The sequence below is a fragment of the Rhincodon typus genome, chromosome 27, assembly GCF_021869965.1.
Source record: "Rhincodon typus isolate 14 chromosome 27, sRhiTyp1.1, whole genome shotgun sequence".
Taxonomy (NCBI): Eukaryota; Metazoa; Chordata; class Chondrichthyes; order Orectolobiformes; family Rhincodontidae; genus Rhincodon; species Rhincodon typus.
In genome coordinates, this window is record NC_063358.1 from 37,371,726 (window position 1) to 37,394,725 (window position 23,000).

A 23,000-nucleotide genomic window follows, 5' to 3' on the forward strand; every position below is an offset into this window, starting at 1 on the left:
CTGTCTACCTGCCGTGCAAATTTCAAAGAATTATGTACCTGAACTGTTAGGTTTCTCTGTTCCTCAACACCACCCAAGGCCCTACTATTTATTGTATGAGTCCTGTCTTTGTTTGCTTTCCATTCCTCCAATTCTGGTCTCTTCTGCTCCCCCAGGTTACATCAGCCCACCTTTGACAGCCATGGCCTCCATTGTGTAGGCCTCAAGGACTGAAAGCCCCTTGCCCAACTCTCTTGCCTCTCCAACACACTCCTTATTTGAAAATGTTGCTTAAACCAGCTTCTTTGACCAAAGATTTGGTCACCCATTCTAATGTCATCTCCTTTGGCTCAGCCTTAGATTCTTTACTGATATCACTTCTGTGAAACAAATTGAAATATTTTGCTTTGTTAAAGAGGGAATATAAAATTATCACATTATTTTTATCAAATGACATTGTTTGACATGAAGTAAGTATTTACATCTGCTGGATTTGCCAAACACATTTGAGAAGCATTTCTTTGCCTGACTACAATTATAATTTCGTAAATGTTGCCTTGATGTCAAAAAAAGCAGAAGTTAAAAGGTAACTGGAGAAAAGGGCTCCTCCAGGACAGAACTAGTGAAGCATGATCCCCTACATGATCCTCTACATCCTAAAACAGCCCAGACAGATGGGAAAGGAGAAACAACCAGGACTTCAAATGATCAAATTAAAGATTGACATGCTGCAGTATTGATCAGTACTGTATGTGACAGTGTACAGGTATTGTGGATGTTACATTCGATCAGTAACATTGATGGCTGACAGGTTTCCAGTGACTGGGGCAATTTGCCTCAGTCTCTTCAAAGTCTGTCACTAGAAACCACCTTCATGGGATGGCCAATCAGATCAAGAAATCTTTTAGACAGCTCCGTAACATCTTCTTCTTCTTACACAGTCCCTCAGGATCGATGGTGACTTGCTTCCAGTCCAATCCGAAAGGTTCTGTGATGGCTCCTAATCCCATTGCCAATCCTACTCTGCCAGGTGTTATATTAGCGGTTAGGTGAATGGGTTGTTTGATGGTTTATCAATACCTCAACTTTTCCTCGCCATGTTACTGACCAAGTCTTCCCATATGCTTCGTGTTTTCTCAAATGAACCTTCTCCATTTTGGCCAATCACTTGCCAGGGGCTCCCATGAATCAATGGGTGTACTTGGCATCTTCTGGAATGCTCTGGGGATGTGGACTACTGACCCTGTAGCTGATCATGTGTGATGCCAATAGCACCATACCGTTTAAGGTTAAAAGTAGGAATTGGTGTTAGTGGTTAAGGTCATGGTGTTAGAATTTTTGGTAAGGTTTTATTGCTTTAGTTAGGAGATAGTGGTTAAGGTTAGTGATTAGGGGTCAGGGTCAAAGTTACAACCACTATTCTCAATTCTGTTGTCACTAGACACACCCTCAACAATTATTGGGCAACCTTATAGAAGTTTATAAAATCATGAGGGGTATAGATAGAATTAATGATAGTTGTCTCTTCCCTAGGATGGGGATTTCAATTCCAGGGAGCACATCTTAAGGTGAGAGGAGAGAGATTAAAAAAAACGTGAGGGGTAAATTTTTTGCACAGAGAGTAGTTTGCATATGGAATGAACCTCCTGAGGAAGTGGTGGATGTGGATACAATTACAACGTTTAAAAGACACTTGGATAAGTACATGAATAGGAAGGGTTTGGAGGGATATGGGCCAGGAGCAGGTAGGTGGGACTAATTTAGTTTGGGATTATGTTCGGCATGGACTGGTTGGACCGAAGGGTCTGTTTCTGTGCTGTTTGACTCTATGACTGTAAGTGTGGATTGCTGGTGTCACGATATAGTTAAGGCTGCCCAAGGTCTTTCTTTCGGTCTGCAATTCCATAACTTTAGATTAAATGGAAAGGAGTATCCTGAAAATTCCGAACCGTGGAAAAGATATTGTTCCACAGTGAAAAATTCTATCTCATGCAAATAATTAGAAAGGGCTTGGTATCAATGGGATTAAACAGAGGGTAATAGATTGGGTGTTGATCATGCTTCCCTGCAACAATCTGCAAAGTCATGCAAATATATATGATAATTGTTCATGTGATGCAATCAATTTAAGTGCCTCTTCACTCCTGAACTGGCCACATTGAGCGTTGAGAAAACCTTAGAAATGTGCTTCATCTGTCCTATTATTTGTCAATCTAAAGTGACAGTTTGCAAAATAAATCTTACCACAGGATATTTTATGTGTGTTGTAGATAAGTGTATCAATTCTGTAGAAAATCTGTTTTACACTGAAGTAAGTCCTCGCAGGCTTGCTAAGGAGATCTGAATGAGGGCTAATTGGAGGTGAAGCCCATATTTCACATCAATGATTAACTTATTTCGGCCCATAAACTGCAGTGAGGCTCCCAGCTGCATTAAGGTTCTAATTTGAGAGCTGTGCCAGCAATGCTAATGTTGGAACTAAACACTGTTCCAATCGTGCATACTCACTTACATCGCTTCAAAGTCAGCAGTAAGAAAACAAAGCCCAATAACATTGCAGTAGAGAAGTTGGCTTATTTTAATTTTTCATTGTGAATTGCAATAAATCATATTTTTCAAAAGCCTCTGACAGTTTTGTAATCTTGGGTAGAATTCCATACCCCACCTCCAACCCCTTACTCCCTGCAACACTCCAGGGAAGGTTGGAGGGCCAACAGAGGCAGCATAGTGGCTCAGTGGCTAGCACCACTGCCTTACAGCACCAGGGACCAGGGTTTGATTCCAGCCTTGGGTGATTGTATGGAGTTTGTACATTCTCCCCGTGTCCATGTGGGTTTCCTCCCACAGTCCAAACATGTGCTCTTTGGAAGGTCAGGTACAGACTCAATGGGCCGAATGGCTCTTTCTGTACTGTAGGCGTATCTATGATAAATGAAATGTCATGAGCATCGTGCCTGACCTCTGTCATTTGACAAGTGATTGTAAAATAATTACTTACATCAGGCATCACATTTGCTAACCAATTAATGGTCATTTGACTCTTCCCATCCCACACACAACTATTCCCATGTCGGATTTGCGATGAATGTGAATGTGCCATCTTAAAATTCTCAATTTTCTTCTTCAATTCATCCCGTCTTTGCAGTGATTTTCAAAGCACCCTCTAAACAAGATCCAAAGCAAATCTGCTACGTCAGTAATTAACTTGCCTGCCTGCACACACGACACACGTGTTCATCAATGCAGCCTCAACACCACAGCCACTCTTTTATTGATTAAAGTGCTTCCCTGTTCTTAATGGCCAGCACAGCATCAAGACCACCAACAGTATGTCTGCTCCAATTGACTCACCAGTACCCTACTTAGAGTCATAGAGTCACACAGCACAGAAGAGATCCTTCGGCCCATGAAGTCTGCGCCAAACTATCTTCACTAATTTCACTTTCCAGCACTTGCCCCATTGCCATACTTGTTGTACCCCTGCCAATTATGGAGCAGTTGCCCATTAATACCAATCAACATGGCAACCATTCAAAAAGCACCATTTTGGCCAAGTTTTTAGACAGACGGATAGAAATTTATTGTCAATTGTATTTGTGAAATTACAGGAAAATATGTATAAGTTGCCACAAAAACAGCACAACTTAATTACATACATATATATTAAAGAAATGAAACAAAGTTAAGACAAATATCATTTTTTGTTCATTCCACGGCCTCTTGGTTTCATGAACTGTCTGAAGACCAGGCCCTGCCCAATTGCTGAGGACCGAGGCCTTCTCCAACTTCTGAGGGGTGGGGGCCTCTTGAAACTGCCAAGACCCAGGGACCTGTCGAAAGTGTGAGGACTGGGGGCTTGCCAAAACCGCCAAGAACCAGGGCCTATCGAAACCGCTGATGCCCCCGCTTGCTACTGGATACCCCCATCAGGGAGAAACATCTTCCCAGCATCCACCCTGTCTATTCCTTTCAGTAATTTGTAGTTTTTAATGAGCTTACCTCTCAGAAAGAGAAGGAAAGTGAAGGGAAGACATTTTGCAAAGGGTCTGCCCCTTTTCGAACAAGAGTTGCCAAGGTCAGAGTGAGTGTTTTATTATTTCTGCCACTGAGGCTTTATTTTTGCTTTTGCATGTTAATCTGTTTTTCTCCAAAATATCTTAAAAACTAATGAATGGATTTCAAAAAAAAAACTTGGTCCATCTATAGAGATTAGCTCCTCGCAAAGTTAGAATGTCCTGTTGATATTGTGCAAATGGACTTTTTTTTAAGAGTGTTGTGGCTTGACTTGTGTGCTATGGTAGAATTTGTAATAGTTGTCAACATGTGAGCAGAGTTTTAAGAGCAGGTTGTTGTATTTAGAATTGAATTAAACCTCCTCAGTAAGATTAAGCACTTGATAAAACTATTCATTTTATCAATGTTGTAGTCACAGAGTGCTTTTGACCGAGCAGGGAAAAGCCCTAGGCAACAGCTGCATATAATCACATTGAGTTAACACAGCACGGCAGAGGGATGGTTTAAACTGTGTTCCATTTTCACTTGTGGATTAATGTGCATGCTTTCATGTGACTCACATGGTTAGATGACATGATAGTGCAGAACACCATTTTTTTCCTTCTGAAGCATTTGACAGACAGGATTTTTCAAAAACTGATGATTTTATTTAAGAATGGATCAAAAAATAGGAGCATAAATTGGCCATTCAGCCCCTTGAGTCTGATCTGCCATTCAATATCATTGCTGGTCTGAAGCACGGTAGAGGAAAATTTTCTGAAAATTCATTGTAAATTCATTTTAAAGATGTGTCGGTTCGGGAGCCACGCATTCGTCCCCATGAAACTGGATGCATCTTAGTGCAGAAGATGCAAATTAAGCTCTACCCCAGTGATGGGAATATAATTCACACTGATATTCCCAGTGCAGTCATGAAGGGGGGTTGTACAGCAGGGAGCTGCCATCTTTGATTCCAATCTGCTCAGGTGACATAAAAAATCCCATGACATTATTTTGATGATCAAGGGAGTTTTCCTTGGAGGCCCTGGCCAACGTTTAATCAGCATCACAAAAAAGAAGTGGCTATTCCAACATTGATATGTGAAAAATTGCTGTACATTTCCTACAGTATAACAGTCATTGCACTTCAGATGCATTTAATTAGCTGTAAGTCGCTTTTGAATATACTGAGAATGTGAAGATGACTATGTAAATAAAAGCTCTTTCTCTCTTAAATTGCGGTATGATACAAAGTGGCAATAAACATGAAAACTCTAGTCTCAGCTAATTCCAGCTTCCCCTTGGATGGGTGAGTATTGGCAAGATCTGGCTTTGCCAACATGTGTGCAACCTATCCAGATTTGGATAAGGGGGTCTGTGTCTATGGAAAAGTGTCTCCACTCTACACTGGTCAAACATGAAAGGCCTTGATGAGGCCACACCTTGAGTATTGTGTGCAGTTTTGGTCTCCTAGTCTGAAGGAGGACATTCTTGCTATTGAGGGAGTCCAGCAAAGGTTCATCAGACTGATTCCCAGGATGGCAGGAATGACATAGGAAGAAAGATTGGATCAACTGAACTTGTTCTCATTGGAATTTAGGAGAATGAGGAGGATCTCATAGAACATATAAAATCCTGATAGGCTGCACAGGCTAGATGAAGGAAAAATGTTGCCAATGTTGGGGAAGCCCAGAACTAGGGATCACTGTCTAAGAATAAGGGTAAGCCATTCAGGACCAAGATGAGGAAGAATTTCTTCACACAGAACATTGTGAAAATGTGGAATTCTCTTCCGTAGGAAGCTGTTGGGGCCAATTCATTAGATATATTCAAGGGGGAGCTGAACGTGGCCCTTGCAGCTAAAGGGATCAGGGAGTATGGAAAGTGGGAATGGGATACTGAAATTGCATGGTCAGCCACATTGAATGGTGGTGCAGGCTCTAAGGGCCAAATGGCCTCTTCCTGCACCTATTTTCTATGTTTCCATGAACCCTACAGTAGCTTGACTTGCAAACTCTTGGTTTTGGTGATTGTCTTCATATGTCCATGAGAAGGAGGGTGACACTGGTTTAGAGAATCTGAGCAGCCTAAAGCTTGAGCAATATGTGCTTCAATCCCTTCATGGCAGCTGGTAGAATTTAAATTTAAATTAATAAGTGAATGAAAATTTGAAAACAAATCTGGAATTGAAAGTGGTCTCAGTAACAGTTTCAGTGATGGTGTGCATGATTAATTGTTTTAAAAACCTATCTGTTTTACTGATGATCCTTTAGAGAAGGAAATCTGCCATCCTTACTCAGTCTGGTCTCCATGTGACTCCAGTCCCACTGCAATGTGGTTGTATCTTAACTGCCCTGTGAAATGGGCTAACAGACCACTGAGTTCAAGTGCAATTTGCCAGTGCCATATCTTGTCATAATAGTAAAAAGAACTGACTAACAGCAAGACATTTGCCAATAGATCTGACATGCCATCATGCAGTAACCCAAGAGCCCTGGACAACTGTCATACAATCCCTACAATGTGAAAGCAGGCCATTTGGCCCATTGAGTCGATACTGCCCCTCTGAAGAGCATCCCACCCAGACTCATCCCCCTACCACGTCTCTGTAACGCTGCATCTCCCATGGCTAATCCACGTAGCCTGTACATCCCCAGACGCTATTGCAATTTAGCATGGCCAATCCACCTAACCTGCACATCTTTGGACTGTGCGAGGAAACCCACACAGGCACAGGGAAAACGTGCAAACTCTACACAAGCACGGAAGCATGGAATCAAACCCGGGTCCCCTGGCACTGTAGGGCAGCAGTTCTAACCACTGAGCCACTGTGACACCCTCAATGTCAATGCCCCAAATGTCATCCATGAGTAACAGCACATTGAATCGCTGTGATATAATCACAGCCACCTCATTAGTTCCAATCAAAAGAATGCGGTTATCCAAAGAATATAGTTTCTAGTGCCATTCAGATAAGAATTCAATTTTACTTTTGTGTGATCATCACTATACTCTCTCTCTTCCAAATCCAGGTGTATTGGTGTTGTCTTGGTATCCTTCTGGATTAGAAGACAACAACAGCGAACCAGTGGATGACCTGGTACCTGCCATACTGGATGCTGCAGACAGATACAGTTTAAAGGTATGACAATGGACGGCCAGCAACGTTTTAAGCGCACATCGACTTCTCAGTAGCACATATTCACTTTATGGTGCCGGAGTTGATTTCCTCATCTTTTTCAAGAAGATCAAAGGAATTGGAGGAGATTTTTTTTAGAAAAGGGGAAATTTGAGGGGCTGAATGTGAATATGAAAATGTGCTAGTAGATAACAAAAAGTGGTAGCAAATCTTTTCCTAACATCTGGAAGAAACCGAGAGAAGGCATAATTTCTCAGGATGAAGGAGGAAATTAATTAGAGAGGATGAAGGTATGACAGCAACATTTCTTTAGATCTTGGTCAAAACCAATCAATTTATCAGATAAAGAAGAAATTCAAATTCCTGTTTATTTACAGAAAAAATGAAGCCACAAAATTCCACAGTTTCAGACCAAAGAGTTTTTATTATGCAAAAATCAAACCAATACTAAATACTCTCTAAAATTAACATGTTAAACATGCATTGATAGACAATTGTGATCTACTATAAATTATAAATTACACCTTTATTGGTAAATATGACTAAGATAGAGCTTTCAAACTGGCTCAGAATATAGGTCATTAGTTTCTGTAACAAAATTCTCAAAGCTATGTCTTCCTCACAAAGAAATTCAGTGCCTGTGCTAGGATTTAGCCTGACTCCCAACCAACAACAGCAGACAATTAGCCCAAATTCCATGGACACATCTTCAGCACAAAAGGCACACGTCTCCAAAGACTCCTCAACTCTGATTCGATGATATAAATTCACCAATGTTATCTTCAGGTAACAGAGACAGCTGCAGGAACTGTATCTGCTTATTCTGGTTCTAGCCTCCATCCTAATTGGCCTGGCCACAGTGCACCACTGGACTCAATGATACTGAAGTATAGCTTTAACAAAATGTTTTGGTTTCCAGTTCTCACTATCAGTCTTAGTTTTAGTTAGGGAATTGCTCAAAAGGTACAAGCTTTGCCCACAGTTTATCACACATTAAGGAATTGGTTTGCATTAGTTTTACAAACAAGGTATGAATGTAGATGTGACTGAGGAGGATGTAGAGTGTTTGGGAGAGATTCTTGTCTAAAATTAATTGCTCCTGAGCAGAACTCCAGATGGGTAGATCACCACATCCCAAAGCCATGGACACCAGGGTGATGGGCCAAATGGCCTGCTTCCGCACTGTAGGAATTCTATGATTTGATGATTTGGACAGACATAGGGGCCACGACATCAACTAGACTGATGATAATAAATTCATAAAGTCTGAGAAACAGTGTAATGGATTGTAAAAGACAATGGAGGACACTGAGCAGACATAACTTACTCTGGAACAATGGGAATTAGTACTTTTTCAGAGCTACTACATTTGGGAAGGAAAACAAGGAATCAGAGAAAATATTCAACAGGAAGCAGACAGCAGTTGAAACTTATGGCATACTGGAACATTCCTTGTTCCAGTCCCTTCTCCAGCCCTCACCCACAACTCTTTCTCCAGTACATCAACAACATCAATGGTGCTGCCTCCCTCTTTTGTCTGGAATTGGGAAATTTTTTTTAAATTAGAAAAGCCTTGTCATCACATGGGCTGCTACCACAACCATCCCATTGTCAGCTACTAATGTTCCACTTAGCAGCTATTCATTTCTCCTGATTGACTTTTCCCATTCTTTTGACGTCCAACTGTTGTTCTCTCTTTCTGGGCTTCATTTCCACCTATTGTTTATTCCTACCCCACCCTCCTCCCCCCCCACCAACCTTTCTTTAGCATACATACCAACCTTTTCCCAGTTACAACCAGTTCTGAAGAAGGGTAACTGGACCCAAACCATTAACTCTGCTTTCTCTCTACGGATGCTGCCAGACCTGCTGAGTTTCTGTTTTGCTTTAAAATTTGAAGATGTTGAACTCGTTGTTGAGTGCCGAATGCTGTAAAGATGAGCTAAAGACATAGAAACATAATAAATAGAAGCAGGATTAGGCCATGCCCTTTCAGGCTGCTTCTCCATTGAATATGATCATGGCTGATCATCCAACTCAGGGCCCGGTTTTCCCATTTTTTCTTACTCTTTGATGTCTTTAGCCCCAAGAACTACATCTAACTGCTACACTATGAGCCAACATTGTGTCCCACTGGAGTACTGAGGAGGCCAAAGACAGAGAAGCCAGCATGTGAAATAAAGAATTAAAACACAAGGGGATGAATGCTCAGACTGAACAGATGCATTTTGCAAAGAAATACCTGATCTGTACTGGGAGGAAACACTCTGAGCAGTGAACATAGAAGAATGTGCACGCAAATCACTGTTTCCCCTGTAAGGAGTGTTTCAGGCCTCAGGCACGGAGGAGGGAATGAAAACTGATTTCCTTGTACTTCTTTCCATTTAGTGTAACAGGGATGTGAGGATGTCCTCAGTTTAATCTGAAAGTGTGACCTGAGCTTTCAGCCTTCTCACTTTTTAATTTTCCCATTTGTTCCCATTCAATGAACCCTGAGCTAAGTCTCCCACAGTGTCCAAATGAAACTCAACATTAACTCAAAGCAAAAAACCTCATTCTTCAATTCCTGCCTTCCAGACACAGTATTGAGTTCAGCAATTTCACATCATAACCTCTGATCCCATTTTGGCTCCTTTTTCTTTGCTGGATTTAGTTTCTGTCTCTTCAATTTTCTTCCAGAGGACAGCTGTTAATGATTCTGCCTCTTACACCTTCTCTGCACACACCTTTAGTTTCTCCACTTTCCTCACAATCACTCCCTTTGAACTGCACTGTCACTTAATTTAAGGCCCTACTCTCTACCCTCTCATCTTCACTTTTGTTTTTTTTTCCCCCCATTCTGCCCTCTTTGACTTACTTAAAACCCATTCTATGTCTAATTTTACTCAGTTCTGATGACAGTCATTGTCCTGAAATGTTAACTCTTGTCTCTCTCTCCACAGACTCTGTCTGGCTTTTTCTTTAAATTCATTGCTAAGACGTGGGTGTCACTGGCTGTGCCAGCACTTATTGCCCTTGAGAAGGCGGTGGTGAGCTACCTTCTTGAACTGCTGTAGTCCTTTTGGTAGATCACAGTGCTGTAAGGGAGGGAGTTCCAGGATTTTGACCCAGTGGCACTGAAGGAATGGTGATGTAGTTCCAAGTTAGGACGGTGAGGGGCTTGGAGGGGAGCTTGCAAGTGTTGATATCCCCTGCTTCTGCTGCCATTGTTTTTTAAGATGGGAGTGGTCGAGGGTTTGGAAGATGCCGTCTAAGGAGCTTTGGTGAATTTCTGCAGCCCATCTTGTAGATAGTATATGCTGCCGCTACCAAGCGTTGGTGGTGGAGGGAGTAGGTACTTATGGATGTGGTACCCGTCAAGGGGGCTGCTTTGTCTTGGATAGTGTTAAGCTTCTTGAGTGTTGTTGGAGGTGCACCAAGCCAGGCAAGTGGGGAATATTCCATCACACCGCTGACTGATGCCTTGTACAGGGCGGTAAGGTATTTGGGAGTCAGGAGGCAAATTACTTGCTGCAGGATTCCTAGCCTTTGACCTGCTCTTGAGGCTTAGTATTTATGTGATGAGTACAGTTCAGTTTCTGGTCAATGGTAACCCCCCCAGGATGTTGATGGTGAGGTATCAAGTGATGGTAATGCCACTGAATGTCAAGGGGTGATGATATTCTGTCTTGTTGGAGATGATCACTGTGTGGCACGAATGTTACTTGCCACTGGTCAGCCCAATTCTCAATATTGTCCCGGTCTTGTTGCACCTGAATATGGACTGTTTCAGTATCTGACGTGTGGCAAATGGCTGCTGAACATTGTGCAATTATCGACAAACATCCACAGTTCTAATCTCATGCTGGAGGGAAGGTCATTGATAAAGCAGCTGAAGATGGTTGGGTCTAGGCCATGACCCTGAGGAACTCCTACAGAGATGGTTTGAGCTGAGATGACTGACCTTCAAACACGACAATGGAGTATTCTCAGTATTTTCCACTGTTATTTGAGATGTCCAGCATTATTTCACTTTAGCATTATTTTTTCCTTCTGTGTTGTCTTTGTTTCCTGCCCCTTCTTCCTTCCTTTGAAGAACAATTGTTCTTTAACTTTTGGTGTTTTATTTTTATCTCGTCTTTCTTGCTGTCAACTGCGTGTTCTTCAAAGTCTGCTTCCAATGTGATCACATCCCTCCATGCTCCTTCTTATCTGTCTATCTCTTTCTCTCTCACACATACCTATGAAGTCAGCAACTCAAGTTCCTTTCCTTCAGGTTCATCAAATGGAATCACTGATAGTGTGCTTTAGTGGAGAAAAGGGTGGGCTGTATCCATGGTTACAATATTACTCAAAAGTTCCTCTACAACTGTTTACCTTTACTTGTACTCAAAAGATTCATGGGTTGGAGAGGGCACAAAACAATTTATAAAAGTTCCCTAGTGTGAAAAGGGTATGAGCTATGAGGAAAATGAAATCTTACAAAAACAAATTTTAATCATGATTTGGGAAAATTAAATTTTGAAAGATTTTGAATATTTTCAATAATCTAACAGGCACTCCACCCTCATCCACTTAACAGAACTTGTCCTTACCCTCAACAACTTTTCCTTTAACTCTTTCCACTTCCTACAAACTAAAGGGGTGGCTATGGGCACTCGTATGAATCCAAGCTATGCCTGCCTCTTCATAGGATACATGGCACCGTCCCTCACCTCTTCCTCCACTACATTGATGACTGTATCAGCGCTGCCTCATGCTCCCATGAGGAGCTTGAACAGTTCATCAACTTTACTAACACCTTTCACCCCAACCTCAAATTCACCTGGACCATCTCCGATAGCTCCCTCTCCTTCCTGGACCTCTCTGTCTCCATGTCTGGTAACCGTCTGAACACCGACATCTATTTCAAACCCACCTTGACTACATCTCCTTTCAACCACCCTCCTCTGCAAGAATGCGATGCCATACTCCCAACTGCTCCTCCGCCTCTGCCACATCTGCTCCCAAGACGGAGCGTTTCTCTCCCAGACATTCTCCTACTTCAAGGACTCCAACATCCCCTGTCCATTGATTCATAATGCCCTTGACCGCCTCTCTTGCATTTCCTGCACTTCTGCCATCAAACACTCTCCCACAACTAAAATAAGGACAGAGACCCCTGGTCCGCATGTACTACTCCACCAACTTCCGCATCCAGCGTATCATTCTCCGCCATTTTCACCACCTACAATCCAACCTCACGACCAAAGAGATAGTTCCCTCTGCTCCCATATCTGCCTTTCGTAGGGACCGCTCACTCCGCGACTCCCTCGTCTGCTCCATACTCCCCACCAACCCCACCACCTTTCCCTGCAACCGCAGGAAATGCTACACTTGCCCCTGCACCTCCTCTTTCATCTCTAGCCAAGGTCCCAGACAATCTTTCCGAATCCAACAGGATTCACCTGTACATCCTCCAACCTGGTCTACCGTAACTGTTGCTCCCAAAGTGGTCTCCTCTACATTGGTGACGCCAAGTGCAAACTCGGTGACTGATTCGCGGAGCATCTGTGCTCTGTACGTGACAAACGACAACACCTTCCGGTCACTAACCATTTTAACTCCCCCTTCCATTCCCTGGGTGACACGTCCATCCTGGGTCTCCTCCAGTGTCACAATGACACCACATATAAACTGGAGGAGCAACGCCTCATATTCCGCCTCAGGAGCTTACAGCCCGATGGCCTCAACATAGAATTCACCAGTTTCAAAATCTCCCCACTCCCGGCTTCATCCCATATCCTGTCCTCCCTCTCATCCCCACCTCAGTGACCTGACACAACCATTCCATCTTCTTTCCCACCTATCCGGCCACCCTTCCCCTTTACCAATCTCCATTACCCCCAACCTGCATCCACCTATCACCATCTCACCTACCTTCCCCGCCATTTATGTCCAAGCTCCCTTCCCCCGCCCCAGTCCTGATGAAGTCGACTTTCCTGCTCTGATGCTGCCTGACCTGCTGTGTTCCTCCAGCTCCACACTGTATTGACTCAGACTCCAGCATCTGCAATTTTGCTTTCTCCTACTCTCCTTATCTGGTCTGGCCCACATGTGACTGCAGACCCACAGCAATGTGGTTGGCTCTTAGGGTAATAAATGCTGACCTTATCTTGGCTGTGATTCCTGCTGTTGTTGGATAGCATCGCAGTCTCTTCATGTTTGAGGTTCATACAAGGAATTTAATTAGCTTCATCTTCATGTACTCAAGTGAGTACTGTGAAGAGTTTAAGTCGCCACTTAACAGCGCCATCTTAGGTACAATCCTTCGTTACAGAATAGAGAAATGAAGAAAAAGGAAATTGCATTGCTATACACAGTACGACCGTGGGTCAGAAAAAACAAAAAGCAAAGTTAAAAAGACAAACATCACAGTCTCTCTTCAAAGGTACCAGCGGAAAGCCATTGCTAAAAAGGAGCTGCAGACGAGGTCATTAGAGGTTTAAAGGAAGTCACGATTTCAGTGTAGATGAAGAACGTGTTAATCTATGTGTGCACTATAGGACCTTGCTGTGTCTAATGAACAGCATTAACCACACTCCACTCATTGCAATACCTTTCATTTTTAAAAGGTAGTGCATGCTATCTGAAGCGCAAAACATTCTTTTTCCCCCCACTGGCGTCAGGGCAATGCGGTGTGCCTGATTAAAGCTTTTAATTAATTTTCTGGGCTGTAATTAGATGCAGAACTCTATTGCTCCCGCTGGGCCTATCTTGTGCTTATGTTTATTATCCTGACAAACAGTAAATGCATTCAATGAAGTTGCCTTCATTTGGCTGATGAGCAAGTGATCCTACTTAATGATGCATTTCCCCCTCAACTTAGCCTGCATTACATTTAAAACAAGCTGCTGGCATTTCCACACTGATTCCTAATACAATGTAGCTGCTAGACCCTGTAACTGGTTACGTAGTACTTCATCCAAATGTAGGGCACGTGAGGAGCTTATAAAATACAGTCCAAGACAAATTAGATTTTCTTTGTTACAACAAATTTTGGAGAAAGTACGTTCATCATTGTGCACATGATTTATTAATATTCATGTGATTCCTTTAAGTGCTCCTCCACAGAAGCCAGCAGCTGTAGTCAGTCTGCGTGAGCTCAGCTTTTAACCTGCTGGGATAAACCCATAAAATGTACACAGACGCATTCTTTATTGCCTCAGTGAGTGCGTTGCCCCGGACACACTGAGCTATTGCTATAACTTACCGATTCCTCAGGAGCAGTAAAATTGACAAGCATGTATGCTACAAACTTTAAATGAGCTGATCAGTGCCACATTGCATTCCGAGGATGGGATGTGGCAGCATCTGTGCTCCTTAAAGCACGCAATCAAAGAGAGAAATTTACATTGATCTAACATCCTTCACAGCCCCCAGCACTTTGTAACAATGCACTACATTTGCTGCAATGTAGGAAATGCAGCAGCCAATTGTACAAAGCAAAGGCCCACCAACACAAATGAGTTCACGACCAGATTGTTGGTGATAGTCATGCTCATTGAGAGATAAGGATTAACCAGGATAGAGTTTATTTTTTCTTCAAAATAGCGTGATGGAATCTTTGACATCAACTGGAGAGGGACAGATGGGGCTTCAAATTTAACATCTCATCTGAAAGACAGCACAGAGCTAAGCAAGCCCACAACCAACAAATCAAATCTAAGCTGTGCAGTCCTACCACATCTAGTGGTGAATGCACCTTCCAAACTCAAGACCACTTCAAGCTAGAGAAACAAGGGCAGTAGGTACATAGGAACACCACTCCCTGCAAGTTCCCCTCCAAGCCACTTACCTCCCTGACTTGGAAATATATCACTGTTCCTTCAGTGTCGCTGGGTTAATATCCTGGAATCTCCTCCCTAATGGCATTGTGGGTCAACCCACAGCAGGTGGACTGCAGCAGTTCAAGAGGGCAGCTCACTATCACCTTCTCAAGGGCAACTAGAGATGGGCAAGAAATGCTGGCCGAGCCAGGGATGTCCACATCCCATGAATGAATAAGAAAAACCTCAAACAATGCAGCACTCCCTCAATACTGCACTGCAGGACATCAGTCTAGATTTTGTGTTCAGATCTTTGGAGTGGGACTTGCCTCCATAACCTTCTGACTTAGAGAAAAGAGCTAACCCTAAGTCACTGCTAATAATTGGTTGTAATTGCACCCAGTCAGCACAGTGCTTTGGAATAACAGGAATACTGAGCCTGAGAAGAATTTGCCATTACCTAGGACTGGACAATGCTTGAGCAGAGATATCCAAGAAAAAAACAAATCAATAGTTTTTATTTTAAATGAACACATGGCATCCACTGTGGAGAATATCTGCTTTAAAAAAAAACTCCTGTCTGTACACATTGTGGCTCATTCCAAAAATTGTTTGCAGTAAACTCTCAGAAAATCATTCTGCCAGACCAACTGTCAATGGGGACAATTTTAAATCCGCCTCAGGTCTGAGAAGAATAAGATTCTTGGTTTTAATTGACTTTTTACTGTGCCGTTAATAAGATTGTAGAATATAATGAGTCATTAAGGCTGTAATTAAAGTGGCGTCGTAAATTAATGTTGGATTGGCCCATTGTCAAGGTTCTACCTCGATCAGTTGTGGAGGTGGGTAATATTGAAGACTCCCCAGAGTGCAGAAATCATTTATAAAAAGCACTGCTTTCAGAAACCTGTTGAACACCACTCCAGGAGTGAGATCCCAAGAACGTTACACACCAGAAAACCAATACTGTGCCTTTGATGGGGAACTGAAGGGATGCCAGCTGAGTTGATATGATAATATATCTCTCAGGGAATCTTCCTTTTTATTTTCTTTCCTGTGCCTAGTCATATATGATGTGGGCAGAGCATGTGCTTATGTCCATTTCCATGGCTACGTTTGCTGGAACAGGTCACTAGCCTGAGGACAAAGGGTACAGCTGGAGGGGTGCTACCCCACATCAACCAGGAGATCTTTCCACTCTTACTGCCTTTTGTGGGTGTCTTGGAAGGATTTACAGCTGGATTATTACCTTGGTAGGCCATATTACGAACATGTCTGAGTTAAGAATACTGGCAGCAAATTGAATTGGACCTGACTTTCTGCCAGTGCTGTCCCTCAGACATTAGGCCCATGAAGCAGCTCTAATGTTATCCTTCTTTCTCAAAGTTATGATCTTGGTCCCCTCTCCACACTTCCTTCATAAAATTTTCTCCTGTCTAGTCACTCACTAAGGAGAAACTGAGTTACATGGTTCCTTTTAGCCTTGGTGGTCTCTATCTAAAAAGGGAAAATAATAACAGCAACTGGAGAATTCACAAGTAACGACACTCAACCCAAGTGTAAGCGCTTGAGCACTGCGATAGCATACAGGTCACATTCTGAGCATCCTTTGTTTCAATGGGGTCAGTTAAGACCAGCAATATCCCTTTTTGCGCCAATATCAGGTTAGAGGCAGAGTGAAGCTAGTTATGACAATGTAAAAGACTGAAAGATACAACTCAAATAACCTTAAACTGGAATAAAGCAAAGAACTGTGGATGCTGGAAGATAGAAACAAAAAAAAAGGTGCTGGAGAAACTCAGCAGGCCTAGCAACATCTATCAAAGAGAGAAACAGCCTAATGTTTTGAGTTCAATGACCTTTCGTCACTGACGAAAGTTCTGTCGAAGAGTCATGGACTGGAAACGATAACACTTTCTCTCTCTATAGATGCTGCCAGACCTGCTGAGTTTGTCCAACATTTTGGTGACCGTAAACTAGGACTGGTTCAGATTAGTTGAATGAATCCCTTGCCAAATTTGGCCCAAATTAGATTTTTCATGAAGAACATGCGCCAAATGGCAGCTATTTTGGTTAAGCTTTTCTTCCCCCCCCCCAAATCAATAAATTTTTGTTCAGTTTACCAGATCAACTTCAAACACTACCTGAATCCCCACCTTACAGCCATCATACAACTGCCACTTTTGTTTCCTCCACTAGCTAACCTTACCATCTGTTTCCAAGAAAATTTCGCAATGCCAGTCTGCAGGCAATTTTGCACAATGAACACTGGCTTGAAAAGAAAACAAGGTTTGGATCACTGCAGAATTATTTACCATTCTCACAGCAGCAGAGGCAACAGTCAATACCTCATTGATCTGGACTTGTTTCAGCCCTGGTCCCAGAATTGAAAGGATAATGTTCCAGCTCAGCACACCAACTAGTTTCCAATCTTTAGGTCTTTCAATCTTGCCTTTCTGCACACCTAGTGTATTACAAGGACTTATTGATCAATATACATAAACTAAAGTGTACATAAATGCTTTTCTGAAGAAGGGTCTAGGCCCGAAACGTCAGCCTTCCTGCTCCTCTGATGCTGCTTGGCCTGCTGTGTTCATCCAGCTCTACACCTTGTTATCTCTGTACATAAATGCTGACATGTTCTCATTCTAATCAATAGTTTAAAAAAAGATGAAAATTATGCACATCAAGGGCAGAAGGAAATCAAACAATTATATATTTAGATACAGTACTGTATGGTTAAGAGTTATTCCATCTTAAAGTTGCAAGGTAATTTTGTTTTGTGAAATGTGTTCCAAGGCAGCATTGGGCTCGAGAGATACAGGTTGACTAAAGAAATCCCAAAACGGAACACAGAAACAACCTCACAATTACTGCCTCTAACACTCAAATTATCACAATGGACAAGTCAGATTGCAGTCACCCAGTTTGTTTGGAAACATGATCTCTTAGCCTCATGAGTAGGTGAGGATACAATGTGAGGTGATCAGTGTTTTGGAAATTTCCTCTCTTCCTACCTGGTAACCTATGTGAAGGGTCAGGACCTTTGCATAGCATTAAACACCACTCAATCTGGAACAGTGACGGGAGATGGTGGTTTGAATGATAAATGAGCAACAGCGATTGAGTCACCTCTTATACTGCACCAGTCACATGTGATCTCCTGCACTGGTTTGATCAGCTCAGTAGGTCAGAGGGGGTTTTCCAGATATTTATTCCCTGGAGCATTTTTTTCTTTTTTTGTTTGGCTTGACTGTTCTTAGAGATTACATGATTGTAGTGGACAGATAGGCTCAGGTCATGAGATGCCATTCACCACTCAGAGCTGGTTTAACGGACTAGATGGTCTTTTCCTTTGGCATCAGCTATGTTTGTCCTTTTTCCAATGGGGATGAAAATTGGACAAGGGGTGATTAGATATACACCACTGCCCAAATTCAAAATAACTCAAGAATTTCAAATACCTCAGAATATGGAGGGAATGAAAGATAAAAAAGATTTAAGTCATTTCACACCTTATCAGGTCTGATTTTGCTGCCATCTGCTTTCGGGACTGTCTCTATTTCAGACTGCCACTTCCTGATTTATTGTTATCACATAGCCTGCCATTACACACAACCTATTGCTAGCCATTAATAGTCTCCATTAACAGCTCTCCTAGCCAGATCGTTATCCACTCCTTTGGCTGTCCAACTGTTCTTCTCTCTCTTTGGGCTCTAATCCCACCTATTGTTTACTCCTTACCCCCTCCCCCCACCCTATCCTCTGCACATAAACCAACACTGTCCTAGCTACCATCAGTTCTGAGGAAAGGTCAGCAGACCTGAAACGTTAACACTGATTTTTCTTCACAGCTGCTGCCTAACCTGTTGAGCTTTTCCAGCAACTTCTGTTTTTGTTCCTAATTTGTGACTGGGCATGCAGTCACTAGTAGTTGACTGCACCGTTGTACTATCAAACTTGGAACTTGCACCATAATCTTGTCAAACACCATTGCCCAGTGGTTCCCCCAGTCTTCATACAGACACAGCTAGAATTGTGTTTTCTCTTTTGCAACCTCCCTCTCTTCACTGCCCTCATTTGGTGGAAGAAATAGAAATCTTAAAAAGAAAATCAAAGGGAGATCCCAAGAATGCTATCTAGCTAGAAGCCCTGAGCCTATCAGGATAGGCTTAAGTTATTTGTCTGGATGAGCATAGCTCCAACAAAACAAGACTGTCCAAGACAAAGCTTTCCACTTGACTGACAGACCCCCATCCACTGCCTTAAACATGTACTCCTTCCACAACCAAAATACAGTGGCTGCAATTTGTACCATCTATAAGATACAGTGCAGCAGTTCAATGACGGCATCTCAACAACCCCCTACTACCTAAAAGAACAAGGGCAGCAGGCACACGGGATCTTGTGTCATTTGCAAACTCCCCATGTCTCAGACCAACCTGACTTGGACATATAAATGCCATTCTTGCACCGTTGCTGGATCAGAATCTGTGAACTTCTGACCTATTGGTGCTGATGGAGTATCTTTACCAAATAAAATGCGGCAATTTCAGAAGGTGATACACCACTACATTTTCAAGGCCAGCCAGGGCTGGATGGTAAATGGTAACTTTACTTATTGAAAAAAAACGGAAAAATAGTTCAACCAAAATAGCTACGATTTGGTGTGTGTTCTTGATTAAACTTCTGATACTAGACAATGGATGTGGGCCAGTTGCTTCCCTTCTCTGGAGTGTTGTTAGTGTAAGTTAGAGAGCGGATTCCAGACTGGCTAAAATAAGCTCAAGTCAGCACAGAGGGATGAATCTAGTTAGCCAGCAGAGACACTTGTGACACACACACCTATATGTGTTACTAAGCCGGTATAGATAAATCTAAAACTTGTTAGATTACTTGCAACACAGCTGACAGAGGAACACATGCATACACTGTAGGGAATAAAAGCAAAATCCTGCAGATGCTGAAAACCTGAAATACAAAACAGAATAAGCAAGAAATTCTCAGATCTGGAAACCAATGTGATGAAAGATAATTAATGTGAAACATTAACTCTGTTTTGGTCTCTAGAAATGCTAACTGACTTGCTATGTATTTTCAGAATTTCTTACTTTTATTACTTCTTACCAAAATGAAGATTGTTTGAGATCATGGCAGCCTTAGTTTGTTCCATTCAAACTATTCTGAAATGGAAATGTTAATTACTATCCTCTTAATATCGCCGATATTATACTTGCCCTAAGTATCTCATTAATTTTGTTTTCAATCTAAAGTAACTATGTGCCCTTTTACCAATTGAATTGTTTGCACTATTATATTTTTTGTTTCTAGGTGGCCTTTCACATCCTGCCGTACATAGGGCGCAATGACCACACTGTGTATGAGAATATCAAGTACATTGTGGACAAGTGAGTGCTTTCTGACTCCCTGGGGTCTTGGCACAAGCAGCATAGGCTGGACCCTGAAATGGGCTCCCAGAGATAGAGATTATAGTGGACCAGATAAGGGAGCAAAGGAAGAATGAGTCCTTTCTCACAGAACAGTCATAAGATTTCAGTAATCACCACAGCACAAACCATTGTCTTACAAGATATGTGGCTGCCATGGGACGTTTCTGTTAGCTGGGTCAGGGAGGGAAGGGAAATAGGCAATCTGTTTCCTAAAAGTAGAAGCAAAGGGAAAAATAGTTGGAAACTTGACAGAACAGATTTAATGCTTCACTACAACATTCTTACATATTTAAATTCACTGCATGATCATAAACACACCATAAACCAATTCGGAGCACAGGATAAAGGAGTGAATTTCGAGTAACCCTGAATCCCAAGTAACCCTGAATTGGAAGAATCAGGAGCTAAGTAAAACTGAGGGATGGGAAAGGGAAATTATTGTAGAAAACTAATGATGTCGGCAGAATCTAAACCTGAAAGTGCTAAGTTATTCCATTAGCATTCAGTCCTGGAAAAGAAAATATCTACCCTTTGGCCAGAACTTTATGCCCTTTGGTAATAATAGTGTGCCAAGCCAGTCCAATTTCTAGCCCTTCACTTGCTGGTAAACTCACCAATTGGCACAATCTTCTGGGAGCCCTGCCTCCTAATTGGCCACGTCCAAGGCTACCATCCAACATCAGGACACTTCAATGACCAGAATTAGAGGAGCACAGATGACTCAGTGGGTTGTGAGGTCAAAGAGGTTGACAGAGATAGGGAGTGGTGATGAAGACGTGGAGGCATTTGAAACCAGGGAGAAAAATCTTAAAATCAAAGCACTGCTAATCGGAACTAAAGGGAAGTCAGCAAGCACAGACTGCAGACTAAGACATAAGCAGCACAGCTTTGGATAAATTAAAGTTTATACAACATTTAGAAGTCAGCTAGGAGTTTGTTGGAATAGTCACACCTTGAGGTAATTCAGGCATAAATCTAAGTTTCAGCAGCAGATTCGCTGGGATTGGGTAATGTCTGGTGATGTCACAGAACTGGAAGCATGCACACTTGATGACACAAATACATGTCCAGAACCTCACTGAGGCTAAATCGGATATTAAAGTGGAGAATAGACTGGTTTAAACTCAGAATGTTGCCAAGGAGATAAGTGGAATCAGGAGCTCAGGAATGGAGTTTGGAACCGGGTTCAGTCTTCCCAATAATTAATTGGAGGAAATTTCTGCTAATCCAGCGTAGGATGTCAAATAAACAGTCCAATAATTTAGTAACAGTGTAGGAGTCAGGAAAGGTGATGGCCAGATAGACCTGACTATCATCATTGTAAAAACCAACACTGTGCTTTCAAGTGATGTTGCCAAGGACAGCATGTAGATGAGAAATAGGAAGGAAAGTTAGTTAGGTCATTGGGTACACTGGAGGCAATGATGTTGGGAACAGGAGGAAAAGCTACTGTAAGTGATACTGGATGTGTAGAGATGGATAAGAGTGGAACCAGGAATGACCAGTGCATTCCAGCTGGTCAACAGTGAAGAGGTGTTAGAGGAAGATAGTGTATCCAACTGCGTTGATGGTTGCAGACTGAGGAAGGAGGATAGGGTAGAAAGTTTACCTTCATCACAGCCACATAGGATGTCATCTGTAACAATGATAAGAGTGGATCTGGTGTGGTGTTATGAATTCCAAGGAGCTCCTGGGAAGATGTGAACAGATTTGGGAGGTAGAAACATATTGGAGAGTAAAAATTGGCAATGTGATTGCTGTTAAGGACAATGGGGTCTAGTATGGTTTTTTTTATTTGAGGGGTGGGGTAATGACAAGAGATTTAAAGGAGAGGGGGACAGTAGCTGAAAAGAGAATAGTTAACAATATGGGCCAACATGGGAAACTAGGAGGCGTCAGTGGATGGTCAGCATTTGGTGGGAAAGATCAAGGAAGCAGTTGATGGATCCAACGGACAAAACAAGCTCAGAATGGGCATGCAGAGAGGTAGGAAAGAATCCAGAGAAAGATCCATGTCTAGGACGTTGGAAGATTTGGAGGAACTTTGTATCAGAGGGCTAGTGGTAAGGAGTAATTTGGCAGAGGCGGTTAATCAGTTGGTCTCTATGTAGTTCTATTTTCAGTTGTCTGATATGGGTGTCACTGGTTAAGCAATGCACTTATTGCCCATTCCTAGTTGCCCTGGGAAGGTGGTGATAAGCTGGCAATTCAAACTGCAGCAGTCCATTTGGTGTAAACACACCTTCAATGCTATTAGTAAGGAAGGTGGAGATTTTGACCCAGCAACAGCAAAGGAACAGTGATATCGTTCAAAGTCAGTGACAAAGAAGTCCATGAGTACCTCGTGCATCTTGTTGGAGGTGAGATTGGAGGGGGGCCAGTGGAGAGTGGTTTAAGATGATGGTTTGGAGTAGAGAAAGAAACTAGGATTTATCTTTACATTCCAGGACAATCACAGTAAAATTAGCCATTTTAACAGATGACAGCAGGACCACAGTACTTTATGAGGTCCAGCATATTTGGTGGCTTCTGAATAAATCAGTTGTCCACCATATCTTTCAAACGTGCGCACCTTAGACATAAGGAAGCAGATAACACGGCCGTACCAGGAAAAATGGCCAGAGTGAGAAACAGGCATGGTTTTATTGGTGA

At 42.4% G+C, this 23,000-nt stretch overlaps 1 protein-coding gene across 1 annotated transcript in view; it reads left to right on the top strand.

Annotated features, from left to right (window-relative positions):
• LOC109920820 (glycoprotein endo-alpha-1,2-mannosidase-like protein) overlaps window positions 1-20,310 on the top strand; it is a 53,955-nt gene extending 33,645 nt beyond the window's left edge. The window contains exons 2-3 of the mRNA XM_048612956.1: window positions 7,005-7,114; window positions 20,230-20,310. Coding sequence (XP_048468913.1) covers window positions 7,005-7,114; window positions 20,230-20,310 — 191 coding nt within the window. The remainder of the gene's footprint in view (window positions 1-7,004; window positions 7,115-20,229) is intronic.
• Window positions 20,311-23,000: the final 2,690 nt, after the last annotated feature.